General features: G+C 39.4%; 1 protein-coding gene across 1 annotated transcript in view; it reads right to left on the bottom strand.

Moving 5' to 3' along the window:
* spire2 (spire-type actin nucleation factor 2) overlaps nucleotides 1–4581 on the bottom strand; it is a 41132-nt gene extending 36551 nt beyond the window's left edge. The window contains exon 1 of the mRNA XM_067436383.1: nucleotides 3977–4581. Within this exon, the coding sequence (XP_067292484.1) occupies nucleotides 3977–4241 (265 nt within the window). The 5' untranslated portion in view covers nucleotides 4242–4581. The remainder of the gene's footprint in view (nucleotides 1–3976) is intronic.
* Between the last annotated feature and the right edge of the window lie 14536 nt (nucleotides 4582–19117).

Genomic DNA, 19117 nt, shown 5'->3' with positions numbered 1-19117 from the left:
GGCTCAGGGCCAGTTTGAGAACGTTTCAGGCCACTTGACAGAACCATCACTTGCCCTTTTGGACCAATGTTGAATTTACATTTAATAATTTAATTTAAACAACATAGGAAATCAAATCAACAATAGGACAACAATATGCAAGTGCTGTGAGAAGTCCCAGTTAGTCTACCACAGGTAGAGTGGGGTAAGATGAGCCAGAGGGTAAATTGACTCATCGCCTTTATCTGGGTAACTGTATGTTGTGGAGCCACCCAGAATGTGAAAAGGAGAGGCACATGGGAGGAGTGCTAGCACACATTTACTTTAAAAACTGTTTTTGGCTTGTCACTGTAACATTTTTAGCATAACAGATATAATGGCTGTTGCATCAAAGCAAATTTGTCCAGGTCTAAAATATTTATGATCCACATTGTGTTATGGGTGTCGGATGCAGCAGAGAAGAGGCGATCCAAGACTTCCAAACAAAACTAGCTTTATTCAAAACAGATCATCTACACCATTAACTTAACGTGAGACCGGACAAAGACAGAGTGAACAGGGGAGAACTAAATACCAACACCGATGGCTAACTAAATGATGACAATTAACTAAACACAGCTGAATGGGACTAAACTAATGAGGGTAACTATGACAACGGAAAAGTGGCGGGAAACAGAACAAAGGAACATGTGACAACTCAAAACAGGAAGTACAAGGAGAAAAACACAACCAAAACAGACCATACGTGTAACACATTGGTGATTTAGCCTTGTATAAAACCATACAAATCATTTAGCTAAATATTAGCCTGAAATGGTAAGCTAGCTAGTTTAAGGCAAAATGGCAGCTATGGGGCAAAGTAGGCTAAATGCTGTGGGGTAAATTTAACTTTCACTATTAACATAATAAACTGGTATAATTTCAATGTAATCCTATCATAACATCACATGTAAGTTTATCATTTTCTTAAATGTATTTTTTTATATTAATATTTGATAGGAACAATGCCTAAGTACACCAAATCCTTCTCTGATAAGAACCAGAAGAAGCTTCATCATTTATATCTTTCCACCTGTAGCCCTGATGACCTAACACTACCATGACAACAACATTTTGACTAACATGTTTATTAGTTTCAATGACATTTATTCATTCATTCTAAATACGTTTTTATTTGATTACATTTTTATTTAAATTTTACTCAACAAACTCTGTTTAGGCTGTTTTTGGGAAGGAGGTAAGGAGAGGACTATTGGATGAGCTTTACCCATGCATATTTGATCCCAAGTAGACATGTGCCGATTTTCGATAATGCGATTTATCACGATAATGAATATGCACAATATTGTTATCATGGGCACTTTAAAATATCGTAAATAATAATTTATTAACTATTAATAATTTTTTATAATGCACTCAAGAATACTTTGCCCATCAACCGTATAAATGCTCAACACCGCTATATTTTGCGTCAAAGGGACACACGCTCAGCAGGTGTAAATGAGAAGCACATGAACGAGTGAAGGAGATGCGCTGCTGAAGTGCCGCTCAGTGACAGCAGAGGGCGCTGATGAACTGCAGAATGCAGCCGGTTACCCCGGAAACCTAGCCTAGAAATCTAGACGCACCCTAGCGGCAGCAAATTTAATTTGCCCGCAAGTGTCGTCTAGGAACTCTAAATACCCTTCTGAGCTGTATTCCTCACAATCTGGTCGGGCCAATCACATCGTGTATAGAGTCGGTGGGCGGGGCCATAATGAGGACGGCTGAGTTGCGTTTGCGTGCTTCTAGTAAACACAGAAACTGGCGAACGGCGGTCTTTCGAATCAGCTTTGACCGCGACTCTGGAAGACTTGAGTTAAGCTTTTCTCTGAGAAAAGAACAAAGAACGGCACTGAAGTCTTTCTTAAGAAGGGAAGATGTGTTCGGAGTTTTGCCGACCGGATACGGTGAATGTTTAATCTGTCAGCGAGCTCCGCTTCACCTTCGTTGCTCTGGTTGGTGTAGCGCTATCCTATCGCATGCAGAGGGAGTTTGAAAGACAACCGTTTATCCGCCCCTCAGATTGAGCTGTCAATGGTGAGTTTCCAGACCAAACATCTTGATGTGGGTCTGGCTTGTCAGGGTACCAGAAACCCGCAAACAAACAAAACGCGTGTAGTTTTTAAAACAGCCATTCGTTTTTTGTAATCTCAATGTTGTTCATCACAGCACCAAATACTTAATACTTAAAGACTTAATAGGCTATTTATTTTCAAACTTAAACATTTTTATGTTTTAATCTGGACTACAGCATGCCCTAATGATTAAACTGCTCTGATTATTTGTTATTGTTCAGTAAAACTTTGAGACATCCGACTTCATTAGTTAACATGTTAATTCATTATTACCAAACTGACAATGAAAAATAATTATAAAGAATTAATTATTCTAAGTAATGTTAATTTCTTAGTTACTGTTTAATTTACTGTTTAACCCCAACATTAAAATCAAAATAACTTTTTTAATGGACCTAAGATAAAACTAACAATGATCAGTATTTCTTAACTAACATTACCAAAAACATTATACTTTCTGTTTTTTTCGAAAGTAAAAATGCAGAATGTTTCCTGTGATGGGTAGGTTTAGGGGCAGTGTGTGTGTGTGTGTGTGTGTGTGTGTGTGTGTGTGTGTGTGTGTGTGTGTGTGTGTGTGTGTGTGTGTGTGTGTGTGTGTGTGTGTGTGTGTGTGTGTGTGTGTGTGTGTGTGTGTGTGTGTGTGTGTGTGTGTGTGTGAGCCTGTTTATGTGGTTTATGAGGACACAAATTTGTATAACTACACTGGTATTACACTGGTATTACACTATAAATGTGGTTTATGAGGACATATCAAATGTCCTCATAATTCAAATGGCCTTAAAAACACTAAATGATGTTTTTTTGAGAAAGTAAAAATGCAGAATGTTTCCTGTGATGGGTAGGTTTAGGGGCAGGGGCAGGGGCTGTGTGTGTGTGTGTGTGTGTGTGTGTGTGTGTGTGTGTGTGTGTGTGTGTGTGTGTGTGTGTGTGTGTGTGTGTGTGTGTGTGTGTGTGTGTGTGTGTGTGTGTGTGTGTGTGTGTGTGTGTGTGTGCACTCATCTGGGTAAAGTGCCCATATAAGGAATTCCACGCGTTAGGACATCATACAGGGCCATACTCAAAAAACTTTCAGAAACGTATTCAAATCCTGAAGGAGTGTATTTGGCACAGAAATACTCCCTAATAGCCTACGTCCAACTTGTTTTTGTTTGTTTGTTTGTTTGTTTGTTTGTTTTCTTCATGATAATCCAACTCTTTAACAGTGTAAATAAGTCAGAATGCATGAAAAGTATGGTCATGTGCTATTATTTATTATATCAATGCCATATAATATAAATAAAAATATAGTACATGACAAATATAAGTCAAGCCAAGCTCAGCCTGTAAATCCATGAATCCATGCCAGCAAGTGTGAGGGTTAACCCATGAACATAGCCCATCCAACCCATCCAACAACACTGATGCAGAAGTATTATAAAATAAAACAAAAGTTTAATCATGTTGTTTCGCAAATCAAATATTTAAAAAAAAACACTGTTTACAAGACAAAGGCTTCAGCAAAACACACCCACTTAATAAATAATAAACACAGAGCACGCCATAATGCAGAAGCATGCTTCATGAATCAATAAAACACACAATAAAAACTGACTGGAGGGGATTAAAAGAACCAAATACGACAACCCAATGTAAGTGCTGTCTCAGTTTTAGTTTAATGCGTAATTTTATCATATTATTTTAATGTGAACAATCTTTTTTAAATGTGCTTTATTACTCATATCTCACTCGAGGACGTGAAACTACCACATCGCTGTTAGCCTACATAGATTAGTAAAGAAATAAACTCTTCAGTCTGTGTTATTCTTGAGCCTGTTGAAGGACACCGTGGAGCAGTTCGTGAAAAGTTTGAATAAATGAATGTCGAGTGACCGAGTCCTTACCGCAGCTCTCCAGATGTGCGGTGACGGTTCCGTCCCGGTGCAGGATTATCGACGACGGGTCCCGGATCAGAGACTCTCGGCCAGGCGGCGCCCTCAGCTCTCTGCAGCACTGGAAACACACTGCCCAAGCCTGCTCCTCATTGATGGGCTGCTCATAAGACTTCAGCACCTCCTCCAGAGACAGTTCCCTGATCTCGCCTCTCTCCGCGGGAGCAGATACCCTTGAGTCTCCGTCCTTACCGCTTCTGTTCGCCGATCTGGCCATTACGAGGCCCCGTTTTAGCCTACAGTTTCCTCAGGGTCCGCTTGAATCCGTCTGGAAACAGAATGATGATTCTGCTGATCATTCCGGGAAACGCGAGAGAAGCGTCTGCAGAAACGTCAGTCAGTGATGGGCAGAGGAGCGGAGGCGGGCGGACAGCTCTGAATGCGCAATTGTAGCAAAATAGAAATCATACGCGTGAAAGAAACTTCTTAATATATTGCCTACATGTATGTTGTGCGATGCATCTTTCTCATCGGTCAAGTTCCCCGCATCACGTCTGGATGGGTGTCGTATTCTGCATCCTCTGCAATGTGCTCTGACTCCACCCACACACACACACACACACACACACACACTGGACCACTGGAACAGATGAGCTGAACTTGCAGAGGAACTATACATAAACAACCGCAGGTTTTCTCAAACGTTGAATATGGTTTAGGTTCTGATTTTCTTTTCTTTAAAAAAACACAAAAAAACAAAAACAAACAGTTATGCAAGAATCAAAAAAATCAAAACAAAACAAGCATCAAAGTTGTTAAAAGGCTGGTTTGTAACACTAGAGAACGATGACATGTTCCTGGATCAGCATCTTGATTCTGGAACAACATTTTTGATTTAAAAAAAAAAAAAAAACATGAAATAATAATAGTCCTAACCCCAAACCTGCTTATCACATATCCCTAAAGACTACTCTTGACATTAACGGTAAACGTGCCCCTCAAATCTGACTCTAAAAAATTCTGAGTAAAAAACAACCCAATGCTGGGTCAAATATGGACTAATGTCGTTCCTCCGTAAGACCTCCGTTCATCTTCACACACAGTTTAAGATATTTTATATTTAGTCTGAGAGCGTATGCAAGTGTATGCACACTATACTGTCCATGTCCAGAAAGGGAATAAAAACATCATCACAGTAGTCCATATGAGACATCAGTGGGTTAATTAGAGTCTCTTGAAGCATCAGAAATACATTTGGGTACAAAAATAACAAAAACTACGACTTTATTCAGCATTGGCTTCTCTTCTGCATTTGTTTTCAATCCGTTTGTTTCAATCGGTTATTATGAATCAGCAATGAATCATTGATTCATGATTCGGATCGCGTGTCAAACTGCTGAAATCACGTGACACTGGCGATCCGAATCATGAATCAATACGCTGATTTGTAACCGTTTGAATATTTATTTGAGGATTGAAAACAAACCCGGATGAGAAGCCAGACGTAGATTTGGCACAATCGACAGGCGACACTAAACTTAGTGCTTTATCTGACCAAATTCATTAAAAACAATACAGCTACAGGTTTTAGAAAAACAAAAAAGCTCACAATGAAAAAATACATTACAACATAATCAGTTATCATTGGCTTTTGCATGTGTTCATACTTTATCTGTATGACAGCCTGGCCAAAAATTATCTCTGCACAATTTTGCATGTTCCACTGTGCTTTCACAAATAAAACAATTGACTCCAATAACAACTACGCAACATGATTACAAAATCTTCATCACAATTTTACAAACCCATTCCAAAAAAGTTGGGACTGTACAAATTGTGAATAAAAACAGAATACAGTGATGTGCAGGCTTCTGAACTGAGCGCTGATAACAACTTGGGTTTTCCGTCTTAGGCCTGAAGATCACGGCCAGTATGGTTTTCCGGCCTTGACCCTTACGCACAGAGATTGTCCCAAATTCTCTGAATCTTTGGTAACTTCAAACTCTTTGCAATTTTTCTCTGAGAAACTCCTTTCTGATATTGCTCCACTATTTTTCGCTGCAGCAATTGGGGAATTGTAGCCTGGATGCCAGCTGAACTTAGCCCCGCCCACACAATTTTTGGTTCGGTCTGGCCTCGATCTAGCCTGACAAGCCAGACCCACATCAAGATGTTTGGTCTGGAAACTCACCATTGACAGCTCAATCTGAGGGGCGGATAAACGGTTGTCTTTCAAACTCCCTCTGCACGCGATAGGATAGCGCTACACCAACCAGAGCAACGAAGGTGAAGCGGAGCTCGCTGACCGATTAAACATTCGCCGTATCTGGTCGGCTAAACTCTGAACACATCTTCCCTTTTTAAGAATGACTTCAGTGCCGTTCTTTGTTCTTTTCTCAGAGAAAAGCTTAACTCCAAGTCTTCCAGAGTCGCGGTCAAAGCTGATTCGAAAGACCGCCGCCGTTCGCCAGTTTCTGTGTTTACTAGAAGCACGCAAACGCAACTCGGCCGTCGTCATTATGGCCCCGCCCACCGACTCTATACACGATGTGATTGGCCCATCCAGATTGTGAGGAATACAGCTCATAAGGGTATTGACAGTTCCTAGACGACACTTGCGGGCAGATTAAATTTGCTGCCACTAGGGTGCGTCTAGATTTCTAGGCTAGCCTCGATCCATAGAGGAGTAATTATCCCTGAACAGAAACTGTTCGGACCAATGAAATCATCAGGCTGGGCTTTAGACGATGACGGACAGATGATCAACAGTAACATAATCATCACGTCATCAAAGGGGCTTGGGTTATATTTGTTCAAATCCTAAACGGAGAGCTTGTTTGTATCTGCATTCACCTTCACAATTTCTCTCAGAAATCATGATCATGTTGGGTAAGTTCTCTGTGTATCATTAAATTATTTTATTTTTTTACAACACCGGCAAAGATCGTTTTTTCCAGCCTGACTTCAGCTCATGTGCAGACAGGGTTGCCAAGTTTTTAAAACAAAACCCGCTAACTACTAGCCCTAAACAAGAGGGGTTGTTTTCCGGGGGAAAATGGCGTTTGGGGGGTGAAATGTGTGTTATTTTGGCAAGGTTGCCTGCTAAAATTCGCACTCATGGGTCTATATATCACATAATAGTCACTTCAACCCGCGGACATAGAAAACAACCCGCGGGGAAAAACACGGACTTGGCAACACAGTGCAGTTGAACTCTGTTGACGTTTGACAATGTGTCGCTTCGTTGCTCTGATTGGTTGTTGGTCTATCCAATTGATGTCTTTCCTGGTTGGGTTGAAACACACCCCATAATCACAGCCCAATGGAGCATCAGACTCATATTCTGACTAGACTTGAGTATGACCACGTCAGGCTAGGGGAATTGGTGATCCTCTGCCCATCTTAACTTCTGAGAGACACTGCCACTCTGAGAGGCTTACCTTTCCCAACGTTTTGGAATGTGTAGCTCTCATGAAATCCAAAATTAGCCAATATTTGCCATACCATTTCAAATTGTCTCACTTTCAACATTTGATATCTTATCTATATTCTATTATGAATAAAATATAAGTTTATGAGATTTGTAAATTATTGCATTCACTTTTAATTCAATTTGTATAGTGTCCCAGCTTTTTGGGAATCAGCTTTGTAATAATATTAAAAAATAAATGTGAATATGTCAATTTTCCTATGCCAGCGTCTACTGAATGGCTGGTTCATTGACTTTCAACTGATCTTCAATTCATGCATAAACCTTTGAGGATTTTGGCTTTATTTTGCATCATCTTCCTGTTAACTCTGTGAAGGTGCTTTGAAACAATTGGACTGGTAAAAAGCGCTATATAAATAAAGGGGACTTCCCTGGGGTTGTTGGAGCCATTAAGGAAACTCGTGTTCACATCAATGTAGGGGATTATACATGGGGCAACATTTTGCGTAATGTTGCAGAGTGATGTTGCAAAGCGATGTTGCTTGTGCACTTTCCTATTGAGAATGGGCAAAAAATTTCTATCTGGATACTTTAGATCGGTCTTGGGCCCTTTGTCTCACCTGGTTGCCCATTGTCGGCAACATTGCTCAAAAAGTTGCCTGTGGACAGTATCATCACCTTAACTCCAACTGTAAATGAGGAGACATCAGTAGAAAAGGATTCCACAGCATCAGTAATAATTAGTGATAAGTTTGCACAATGCAAAGCAGTTTTTAAAAATAGTGAAATAGTTAGAAGAGAATGTGCTGAGATTTGTGGAGAAATGAGTTCTTTAAGGTAGGTGGGAGCTTTGCCATGAATGTACTGATGTGTGAGGAGGGAAACTTTACTCGATCCGAGCGGAAATTGGAAGCCAATGTAGAGACTGAAGAATTGGTGTGATGTGTTCATATTTACGCACTCTCATCAGGATCCTAGCGGCACTGTTTGGTATGTGCTGGAGTTTCTGGATGCTCTTGCTAGGAATCCCAAAGAGAAGAGTGTTACAATAATCCAGTCTCGAGGAGACAAAGGCATGAACAAGTTTCTCAGCATCATGATGGGTGAGTGAAGGACGGAGCCTGGCTATATTCCTGAGGTGACAAAAGGATGTTTTGCAAAGATATTTAATGTCCAAGATTGGTGACTATGGATGACAGAGGAACGTCCTGGCCAGAAAATGTAATACAGGTTATGGTGGATGATCTGATCTGATGAGGGGAACCAATGAGGATGGCTTCTGTCTTAGAGCTGTTCAACTGGAGATAGTTGTAGTTCATTCACGTGCTTATCTCTTCCAGACAGGCAGAAAGTGTTGATAATGATGACGACGGTGACGATACTGATGAATGATTGTCAATTTTCAGATATAACTGTGTATCACCAGCGTAGCAATGAAATGAAATTCCCAAGCGAATGATGACTTTACATAGAGAAAGCATGTAGAGATTGAATAAGAGTGGTCCTAAAACTGAGCCCTGAGATACTCCGCAACCAACCGCATGCGAAAGGGACCTTGAGCTACCCATGGCCACAAATTCAAATCTGTCTGTGAGGTAAGACTCAAACCATTGCAAGACAGTGTTATCAAGTCCATTAGAATGAGAAGTATCTCATGGTCAACCGTGTCGAACGCTGCAGAAAAGTCCAGGAGGACAAGGAGGGATGTGACCTGGCATCAGCTGTCATTAGCAGGTAATTTGTAGCCCTCACTAAGGCTGTTTCCGTGCAGTGGCCAGAACCAAAGCCAGATTGGATCTTTTCTAAAATGTTGTTGTCGTTGAGATGGTCCTCGAGGTGCCTGGCAACTACCTTCATCAAAACCTTCGAAATAAATGGTAAGTTGAATATAGGCCTATAATTGGCAAGAGTTTGAGGATCGAGAGAGGGTTTCTTGAGTAACGGTCTAATTATAGCCATTTTTAGGAGAGACAGTACCTGACCAGACTGAAGGGATTGGTTTATTATCATGGTGATGAGGGGACTGATGGCAGTAATATATTCTTTCACCAGAGCTGTAGGGAAGGAGTCAAGAGCGCAGGTGGAGGAACTCATCCGACTGCCTCGACCTCAAATCTTCCATCTTAGATTGTTATCAAAATTAAAATCTATCCTTACTTTTAATGATTTGGAGAAGGCTGTTCATGCCTTTGTGTCATCGCGTTTGGATTATTGTAATGTGTTGTATCTGGGTGTGAGTCAGTCTTCCCTCTCCCGTTTGCAGCTTGTTCAGAACTCAGCTGCCAGACTTTTAACGGGCACTAAGAAGAGAGAACATATTACTCCAGTTTTAATTAAACTGCATTGGTTACCCATACGATATAGTCTCGGCATGGTCTAGCCCCTGAGTATGTTACTGATTTAATCAGCCGCTGTCACTCCAGCAGGTCTCTGCGCTCAAATGATCAGTTGCTTCTTGTGATTCCACAAACACATTTGAAATGTAAAGGTGACTATAATAAATTTTCATGTAAAAAGCATTCTAATATTAAACATCTTAAAACAATAAAAACAATGCAGTTCATGACCGCTTTAATGTATTCAGCTATAGCTTTTGCTAGAGAACTGTTGGTTTTGCTATAATTTGCCATGTCGATAAAAAAATAAAAGCACCTAATTGGCGACATGCTGTATTTTTTATGTAAAACCCAAATAGACCATAAGGATAGAGGGGTAAAAAACTAATATTAATAAATAATATTTCAAAATCATATTAATAATATATTATTACTATTAATATTAATAAGGATATTTATAACGCCTGTGTGGCCAATATACTGTAAGTCCTAACATTTTAAAACATGGTTCTTTATGAAACTTTAGCAACAAAAAGGTTCTGCTATTGTTACAAGCCAAATAACCCTAATTTAGTACTGTTTAGAACCATTTAAAGAGTGTAGGTTGCACATACTGTATTTTGTCTTGTATATGGTGGGATATGCTTTATGCTTTAGATCATAGATCATCTAATAATTTATCTAATAAGTGCATTCTGCCAGAAAATCAATCAATAAATTGATGAATAAGAATAGTGTAGAAGCCTCTAACCCTGGCTTAAACATTAACTGTATCCCTCAAATTTGACTGGAATGATGCTTAACATGGAAGGTGATCCAGGAACATGTTCTGCTTGGTGAAATCACATTCACCTTGCTTTTATGTGTCACATCATTATACTTCCTTGAGTTGGTTTAAAGAGTGTCTCGGATCACTTATTAATGAAGTTCATTGAAACAGCAGGGTTTATGTTGCCCATGCAGCATTGGACATCAGCTCATGCAGGAGACCGTTTTTTAATTTACGGCAAGGAAACCAGACTTTTTGTTAGAAACATTTGTTCAGGATCACTGCAACTGAATCTAGCATAATGTGATGATGTAAGAGTTTACATGGTAACAAAGTCCTTGAACAGAAGTAAAGGTAGATGGACTTAAAATACAGACAGCATTCAGGGGGGTCAAAATCAAAAGCAGCAGCCAGTGTCAGGTGCGGCCAGCGGCTGCTTTCAGTACGACAGTGTGTCTCATCCTCATGGACCGCACCAGATGTGGCAGATCTTGCTGTGAAATGTTACTTAAGATTTCAAGTGTTTGGCACTGCAAGGACGGTCAGCTGTCCGTAGCACTGTCTTAGGCGTCTAACATTACAGAGATTGCAGTTTATTGCTCTGTTCACATCTACATGTTTCTCTGCAGCAGGGATATGGCATGTTCTCACAGGGATCGGGGATCCTGAGCATCTGTCTTCTGGTGTTTTTCAGAGACAGTAGAAAGTTCTCTTTAGTGTCCTAAGTTATTACAGGTGCATGCGCAATTGATCATGGTTCATTGAAAAAAAGCAAGAAAAACATTGTTTAAATCATTTCAAATAGAAGTCTGTGGATTATAAGAATTTAACAAAATATTCTTTAAAATACAGTATCTTGAAACCTTGTACCTAGTAGTGACCTAAATCTGACAAAATCTCCTTTTGAGGACATATATATATATATAGTAGAAGTTGAGTTCATTGAGTGAGTTAATACAATGAAATTTTTTGAGAACCAACCTCCTTTATTAAAATATTATTAAAAGATTTTGTAAGCATATTGGGTAATTGTGTGTGTTTTATTTGTGATGACGCAGTGAAACATGCCAAATAGTGCTATTTTCATGATTTATCACATTTATGTGGTTCAGATACAACAATTTCCTTCATTGTATCAACTCAAATTTTTGAATAAATCAAATAAACTCAAAAATGTTGGTCATCTGAGAGTGTGTGTGTATGTATATATATATATTTGGGGTGACCCCTAATAGTCGAAGATTCGGTGCATCGATATGCAGGACCGGATTCGACCACTGATCTCATAGTCGAATCTTCGCGGGTGTTATGAAACGAGGATTATACCATTTTGGCAATATGGGTGTGCTCAATATTATTGTTATAAAGACGTGTCGCGGGACTCGCGGCGCTGAGCGATCGCCCCTTTAAGAGCACTGAGCTTCGCACCGGACGCATATACACAGACGGCGGTATTCGACACCTGTCTGCGGCGATTAAATGTATATTTCCCTCAAATCGTGAATGTACAGTATATACTGATTTCACTCTGTGCTACAAGATACACTCATCGTGCAGTGATTCAAAATTGAGCTCGCGCGGCACAAAATGTTCACGTCTGCCTGGTGTGAGATCCTGAGACATGGTGCTGAGCTTCAGTCCGGTGTGAGACCCGCTTTAGGCACAATCGGCTTAAGAACGCGCATATAAGCGCACTCAAAGTGTTATTTTCCTCTCTAGGCAAGTATTTTTTTAAGGTTTATTTATCAAAATGTTCTTTTATATATTTGTGTGATGTTCTGTGTTTCGATCGCATGTGTAAAGTCAAATAAAAAGTCTTAGTTTCCTGCTGACTAGTTTCCACACACGGATGATTTGACTATCAGTCGACCATAGAGAGATTCAAAAATTCTGATTCGAATGTGTAAATCCTTAATTGGGGACACCCCTAATATATATATATCATAACCGGGTTGTAAATGCTGCTTCAAAATGCCAAAAGACGAAACAGGAGCAAGAGACAAAAAATAGAGAGTAGGCAATTTATTGAAAACTGCATTTAAACTGAAACAGGCCGTTCATCAGCTGATCAAAAGTTTAAGACCATAGGCATAAAAAGGTCAAATCTGCACAAAAATATGGCTTTCATGGCATTGTCCTTCAAGCAGTCATACTGTCAAGATGTCCTGATGGCAAAGGCAAAAAGGCTTTCTCTCTTTGAACGTGACAGGATTGTTGAGCTGCACAAACAAGAACCTTTCACAATGCGCCATCGCTGCTGAGGTTGGACGCAGTAAGACAGTCATTTTACATTTCTTAAAAAATCCTGAGAGTTACGGGACAAAAAAAGTCAAGTGGTAGACCCAAAAAGATTTCACCTGCACTGAGCCGCAGGATCCGATGGGTTGTCCGTGAAGACACAGGTCGATCCTCAACCCAAATTAAGGCCCTTACTGATGCTGACTGCAGCCCAATAACCATAAGACGTCATCTGCTAGAGAAGGGCTTCAAGAACAAAAAATGACTTCAAAGGCCACGTCTCCTCCCACGACACAAACTTGCCCGTTTAGAATTTGCAAGGGAGCACCAAACATGGGACATTGAAAAGTGGAAGAAAGTTTTATTCTCTGACAAGAAATGTTTTGACCGGGACGGTCCTGATGGCTTCCAACGTTTCTGGCATGACAAGGAGATCCCACCTGAGATGTGGGACGCGGCACAGTGGAGGAGGCTCCATCATGATCTGGGGTGCTTTTTCCTTCAATGGGAAAATGGAGCTTCAGGTTGTGCAAGGGCGTCAAACGGTGACTGGCTATGTGGATCTGTTGCAGCGTGCATCCCTTTTGACCGAGGACCTCTGTCTGTGCAGTAATGACTTGGTCTTTCAACAGGACAACGCTGCAATTCACAACGCCCGCCTGACGAAGGACTTCTTCCAGGAGAATAGTGTTGTTCTTTTGGACCATCCTGCGTGTCCAAAAGGGTTTTTGTGTTTTTGTCTCTTGCTCCTGTTTCTTCTTTTGGCATTTTGAAGCAGCACTTACGACCCGGTTATGACCCACTAGTGCGCCATACTAATTCTGTGTTTGACCCCCTTTCTCCTTCAGAACTGCCTTCTACGTGGCATTGATTAAACAAGGTGCTGAAAGCATTCTTTAGAAATGTTGGCCCATATTGATAGGAGAGCATCTTGCAGTTGATGGAGATTTGTGGGATGCACATCCAGGGCACGAAGCTCCCGTTCCACCACATCCCAAAGATGCTCTATTGGGTTGAGATCTGGTGACAGTGGCGGCCATTTTAGTACAGTGAACTCATTGTCATGTTCAAGAAACCAATTTGAAATGATTCGAGCTTTGTGACATGGTGCATTATCCTGCTGGAAGCAGCCATCAGAGGATGGGGACATGGTGGTCATAAAGGGATAGACATGGTCAGAAACAATGTTCAGGTAGGCCGTGGCATTTAAACAATGCCAAATTGGCACTAAGGGGCCTAAAGTGTGCCAAGAAAACATCCCCCACACCATTACACCACCACCACCCAGCCTGCACAGTGGTAACAAGCCATGATGGATCCATGTTCTCATTCTGTTTACGCCAAATTCTGACTCTACCATCTGAATGTCTCAACAGAAATCGAGACTCATCAGACCAGACATTTTTCCAGTCTTCAACTGTCCAATTTTGGTGAGCTCATGCAAATTGTCTCCTCTTTTTCCTGTTTGTAGTGGAGATGAGTGGTACCCGGTGGGGTCTTCTGCTGTTGTAGCCCATCCTCCTCAAGGTTGTGTGTGTTGTGGCTTCACAAATGCTTTGCTGAATACCTCGGTTGTAACGAGTGGTTATTTCAGTCAAAGTTGCTCTTCTATCAGCTTGAATCAGTCGGCCCATTCTCCTCTGACCTCGAGCATCAACAAGGCATTTTCTCCCACAGGACTGCCGCATACTGGAGGTTTTTCCCTTTTCACACCATTCTTTGTAAACCCTAGAAATGGTTGTGTGTGAAAATCCCAGTAGCTGAGCAGACTGTGAAATACTCAGACCAGCCTGTCTGGCACCAACAACCATGCCTTTCTTTCCCATTCTGACATTCAGTTTGGAGTTCAGGAGATTGTCTTGACCATAGATATCCATAATAAAGGCTAGATGTCTTACGGCGGAGTCACCATCGGCATCACCGGCGGCCATATTGTCACAGGCAAGCTTTCTGTCGGGCTCTGTGGAACCTGATGTAAGATAAGTGATCTGTACGAACATAAACACTCTTATCTCGCTGAAATCTTGACGGATTTACAAATGGTTTGGTTTCTTACAAATGTTATTAACATGGGTACAGATCTGGATGCTTTCACACGTTGAAATTGCAGTTTTTCGTGTCGATAAACGACTTAATCGTGCAGCTTGTGTATGACGGCTAACTTACGTCCACTTTATCAAGGCTGAGACCACAATCGAGCTGTTCAATTATATAGGTTTATTGACACCAATAACGATTTTATGACAACCAATCTTTTGTCTAGTTAAAATAAACTTAGTTTGCATGTTTTTTTGTTTTAATTTAAAAAAATATATTTTATTATAATAGTGATATTCTTATTATAAAAGTATATATATAGCTAGCTCTGGAAAAAAAAATTCTGAGCTATGTGTGTGTGTGTGTGTGATATAATTAATAAATTTTCTCATGTTGCCATTCGGTACACAATTTTAGTAGCCTATATATTGATTTAACATAAATACCTTTTTTATTGCACCTATCTGTTCTGTTCAATGTTACTTTCATATCGAAGTCCATGGTTATAATTATTCATAAGTATGTAGTGTCATAACTACATCTCTGACGTTTATAACAAATGAAAGTTTGAAAATCGGTTGAAAATTGATCAAGTTATGGTTATTTAAAAGCACACATACCACACATAACACACTGTTACGAGTGAGCGAGCTGCCTGTGACAAGATGGCCGCCAGTTGCGGACGGCGACCTCCATTGGCCAATCACGAGACATCTAGCCTTTATTATGGATATCTATGGTCTTGACCAGGACCACACCCCTAAATGCATTGAAGCAACTGCCATGTGATTGGTAGATTAGATAATTGCACAGAGGTGGTAAAAGTACTCAAAAGTTATACTCGAGTGAAAGTATATACACCTAAATAAAAAAATACTCCAGTAAAAGTAGAAAGTCCTCCATTCAAACATCACTCGAGTAAAAGTACAAAAGTATCAGATTTAAAACGTACTCAAGTACCGAAAGTAAAAAGTAAATATTCAAATTAACTGTAAATATCAAAAATTAAGCAGATAAAATCTTTTGGGACTGATATGCAATGCTTTAATTGAACAAATGGTAAGATTAGATACTGCAATTAAGAATTTGTTAGATTTGCAATTAATAGGAGACAATGAAGCACCTTAACGCAGTATAGGGGTTAAACTTAAAATAGACATGTTCCATAGCATTAGCTCCATAAAACAGATGAGGAGCAAGATACTATTAACTAATTCAAAATTAATTCAAAAGCCATAACCACAATGACATATTACGTAACAATTAGTTAATAGTCATGTGCCTCAACAAGTAAAGTCATACTATAATTTTGCCAATTGCTATGATTAATGATGAATTAAACAGACAACTGAGAGTCGGAATGCATGGCTTTGAATACATGAATTTACATTATTAGTTAATGTAATATGTTATTAGGGAATTAATGATGTCATATTTAATTAATAGCAATTCATATATTACTTAATCTATTAATCATAGAGAATGTTCATTAGTTGCTGATGCAGTAATCATTAATAAATGGTTTAGTTCTTCATTAGTCATACATTAACTCATGATTATCTGTGCATTAGTTAGGCATGAATTATAATAGTGCACCTGTATTGTAAAATGTTACCGATGTTTTCATAGTAAATTGTGTGCCGCAAAATAAAAAAGTTGGGGAAACACTGAGCTAACGTTAGAGTGGCAAACAAGACTTGTCAGCCTTGTCAAGTCTATAGGCTACCCGACTGGATCATCCATGAATGTCCAGTACCGGTTTGAAAATCAAGTGTAATAAATACTTAATACTTGGAGCGGGCATGGGGAAATGTATTGGAGTAAAAAGTAAACTTTGCCTTTAATATTGTAGTGGAGTAAGAGTAAAAGTAGATGCAAATAAAATATACTCAAGTAAAGTACAGATCCCCGAAAAAAATACTTAAGTAAAGTATCAAAGTATTTTTACTTGATTACTTACCACCCCTGTAATTGCATTAATGAGAAATTGAACAGGTGTTCCTAATAATCCTTTAGGTGAATATATATATATATATATATATAATGAAAACAGAAAACTTTGATTTATGCAGAACATGTATAAATCAAAGTCTTCTGGTAGGAGTTTAGGGTGTGAGTTTTGGGTCCTAACTTTCTGACACCCCTTTCAAGTTTGTGTGTGATTTTACTGTATGTTGTTTATTATTTTGCACACATTATTACAGCAGGGTTTTAATAATCAGCTGTCCAAAAAAATGTAAGGTACAAACAAAGTCATTCACAGTTTTACTCCATTTCACCAAACATGCAACAATGATCAAATAGAAAGAATTAGACAAACCAGGTATAATGTTTTTACATTGAACATTTGCAAACAACCAAAAACACCAACCGTAATTATAAACCTAGAGACAACATAATACCACCAAACATAAATACTGACATTCTAAATGTGTACCATGTTTTTTTCTGGCTATACGTGGATTATGATGAATACATGATCCGACTTTAATCCTGTGGGGTATTCCAGAAAGCAGGGTTAATTTACCGTCACGTATACCTTGAACTCCAGGTTGATTAACCCAAACCATGTGTATGCTGGTTCCAAAACCGAGTTGGGGACTTCTGCTGCGTTCCAGGCAACCCATACCCCGGGGTTTTCCAACCTTCTACCGTGAAAGTGCACTGGAACGGCAGTCAAACCCGTGACTTTATACTAGATCGATGTACTCCCAGTTATACGCTCTGACGTCACATAGCCCAAACAATGTTGCCCTGTTCTACGGGTGCGGTGTTTATTAGATGCGTAGAATGACGTAAAATATAAGGTATAACAGCTTCTGTTGCCTTATGCCTTTTTCTCTTCCGTTTCCCTCAAATAAGCAAGGCAAAAGCACCTTTGGCAATATAAATCATTGTAAATGTACATAAGCCCCATACTCTAGTGAGTACAATTCCTTGTGCTCAGGCAGTTTGTCGTGACTTTGCCTGAAACACTAAAAGTTAGAGTCATGGTTTAAAGACCTACGGGCTTAAAAACCTGTCTGGAACGCAGCATAAGTTCAGACAACTCAGAGTATGTTCCAGGTTAACACAAGACATTCTTAACAGATCAAAATATCAATGATTCACCGTGAAAACAGATAAAGCTGCCATTGTATTTCCTCTTCTTCTTTTGTTTCTTAGTGCACATCGCCACAATTGGTGGTTGTGTAATCTTTTTTTTCAGTCTCTTCATTTAATAAATAATATTTATTCACTTAGCACGAGGATTATATAGTTTGATGCTAATTAATTGAATGCAGATCCATGTGTGAGATGACAATAAAATAAATATTAAATATATATTTGAATTTATTTAACATTTAAACATTTGACAAGTAATGTTAAGCGTCGCTCCGTTGCTCTGATTGGTTGTAGGTCTATCCAATTGAAGTCTTTCCTGGTTGGGTTGAAACACGCCCCATAATCACAGCCCAATGGAGCAGTTTCAGACCACATCAGGCTAGAGCTGCTCTGGAGCAGGTTTTGTTCAGACAGTGAGTATGGCTACTTGCATACCCTGAAAGTTACCTCTGTTTTTGGAATCGAAAGTTGAGGTTATCTGCTCACTCACTCTTAAAAATACCCGGGTATGTCACATAACCTGCTTTCTGGAATACCCCCCATAGCACAACAGGCAACAAAATATATTATTTTATCAGAAGAGACTCTTTGATCTTGTGTGATTTATACCTTTATTTACACTTCAACTACCGGTAATCTAAGTTCCTGCTTGGCATGTTCAATATAAATCAATGTGATTCAAACGTCAATAAAATACCAGCTCCCACTGAAATCAAACATCTCATGAAACAGCAACACCTCAATCAGTCAGTTTACATTTGATCACATTTTTTTCCCAAGTGTTTGGACAAATACTATAGCACAAAACACAAACAATAAAATCCCTTAGCAGTACCATTGTACTGAAAAATGCAAAAGTGTGTCTGAGATCTGAGTTCAAAGTTCATTTAGCTGGACTTTTATCACACTGTTTTATCACAAACAAACCTGTCATAAACTAATCACACATAATAAAAAAAAACATTGTGTCTGTAACACTTCAACAACACTTCATTTTCAATGATTAGTGATGACTGAGTAGCACACATGGCACAGTCGCTTTGTAAAGATCTTCACTGGTCAAGAAAAAAAAAAATCTTATTCTCTTAATAATTATACATTTTCTCTCCCAGGTGCATTTTCCAGTATTTCAAGGCTATCCTTTCTGCGCATTTAAAGGTCCCGTTCTTCGCGATCCCATCGTTTAAACTTTAGTTAGTGTGAAATGTTGCTGTTAGAGCATAAATAATACCTGTAAA

This window comes from Pseudorasbora parva, chromosome 25 (genome assembly GCF_024679245.1).
Source record: "Pseudorasbora parva isolate DD20220531a chromosome 25, ASM2467924v1, whole genome shotgun sequence".
Classification (NCBI taxonomy): Eukaryota; Metazoa; Chordata; class Actinopteri; order Cypriniformes; family Gobionidae; genus Pseudorasbora; species Pseudorasbora parva.
This window is presented reverse-complemented; position numbering and strand designations above follow the sequence as displayed.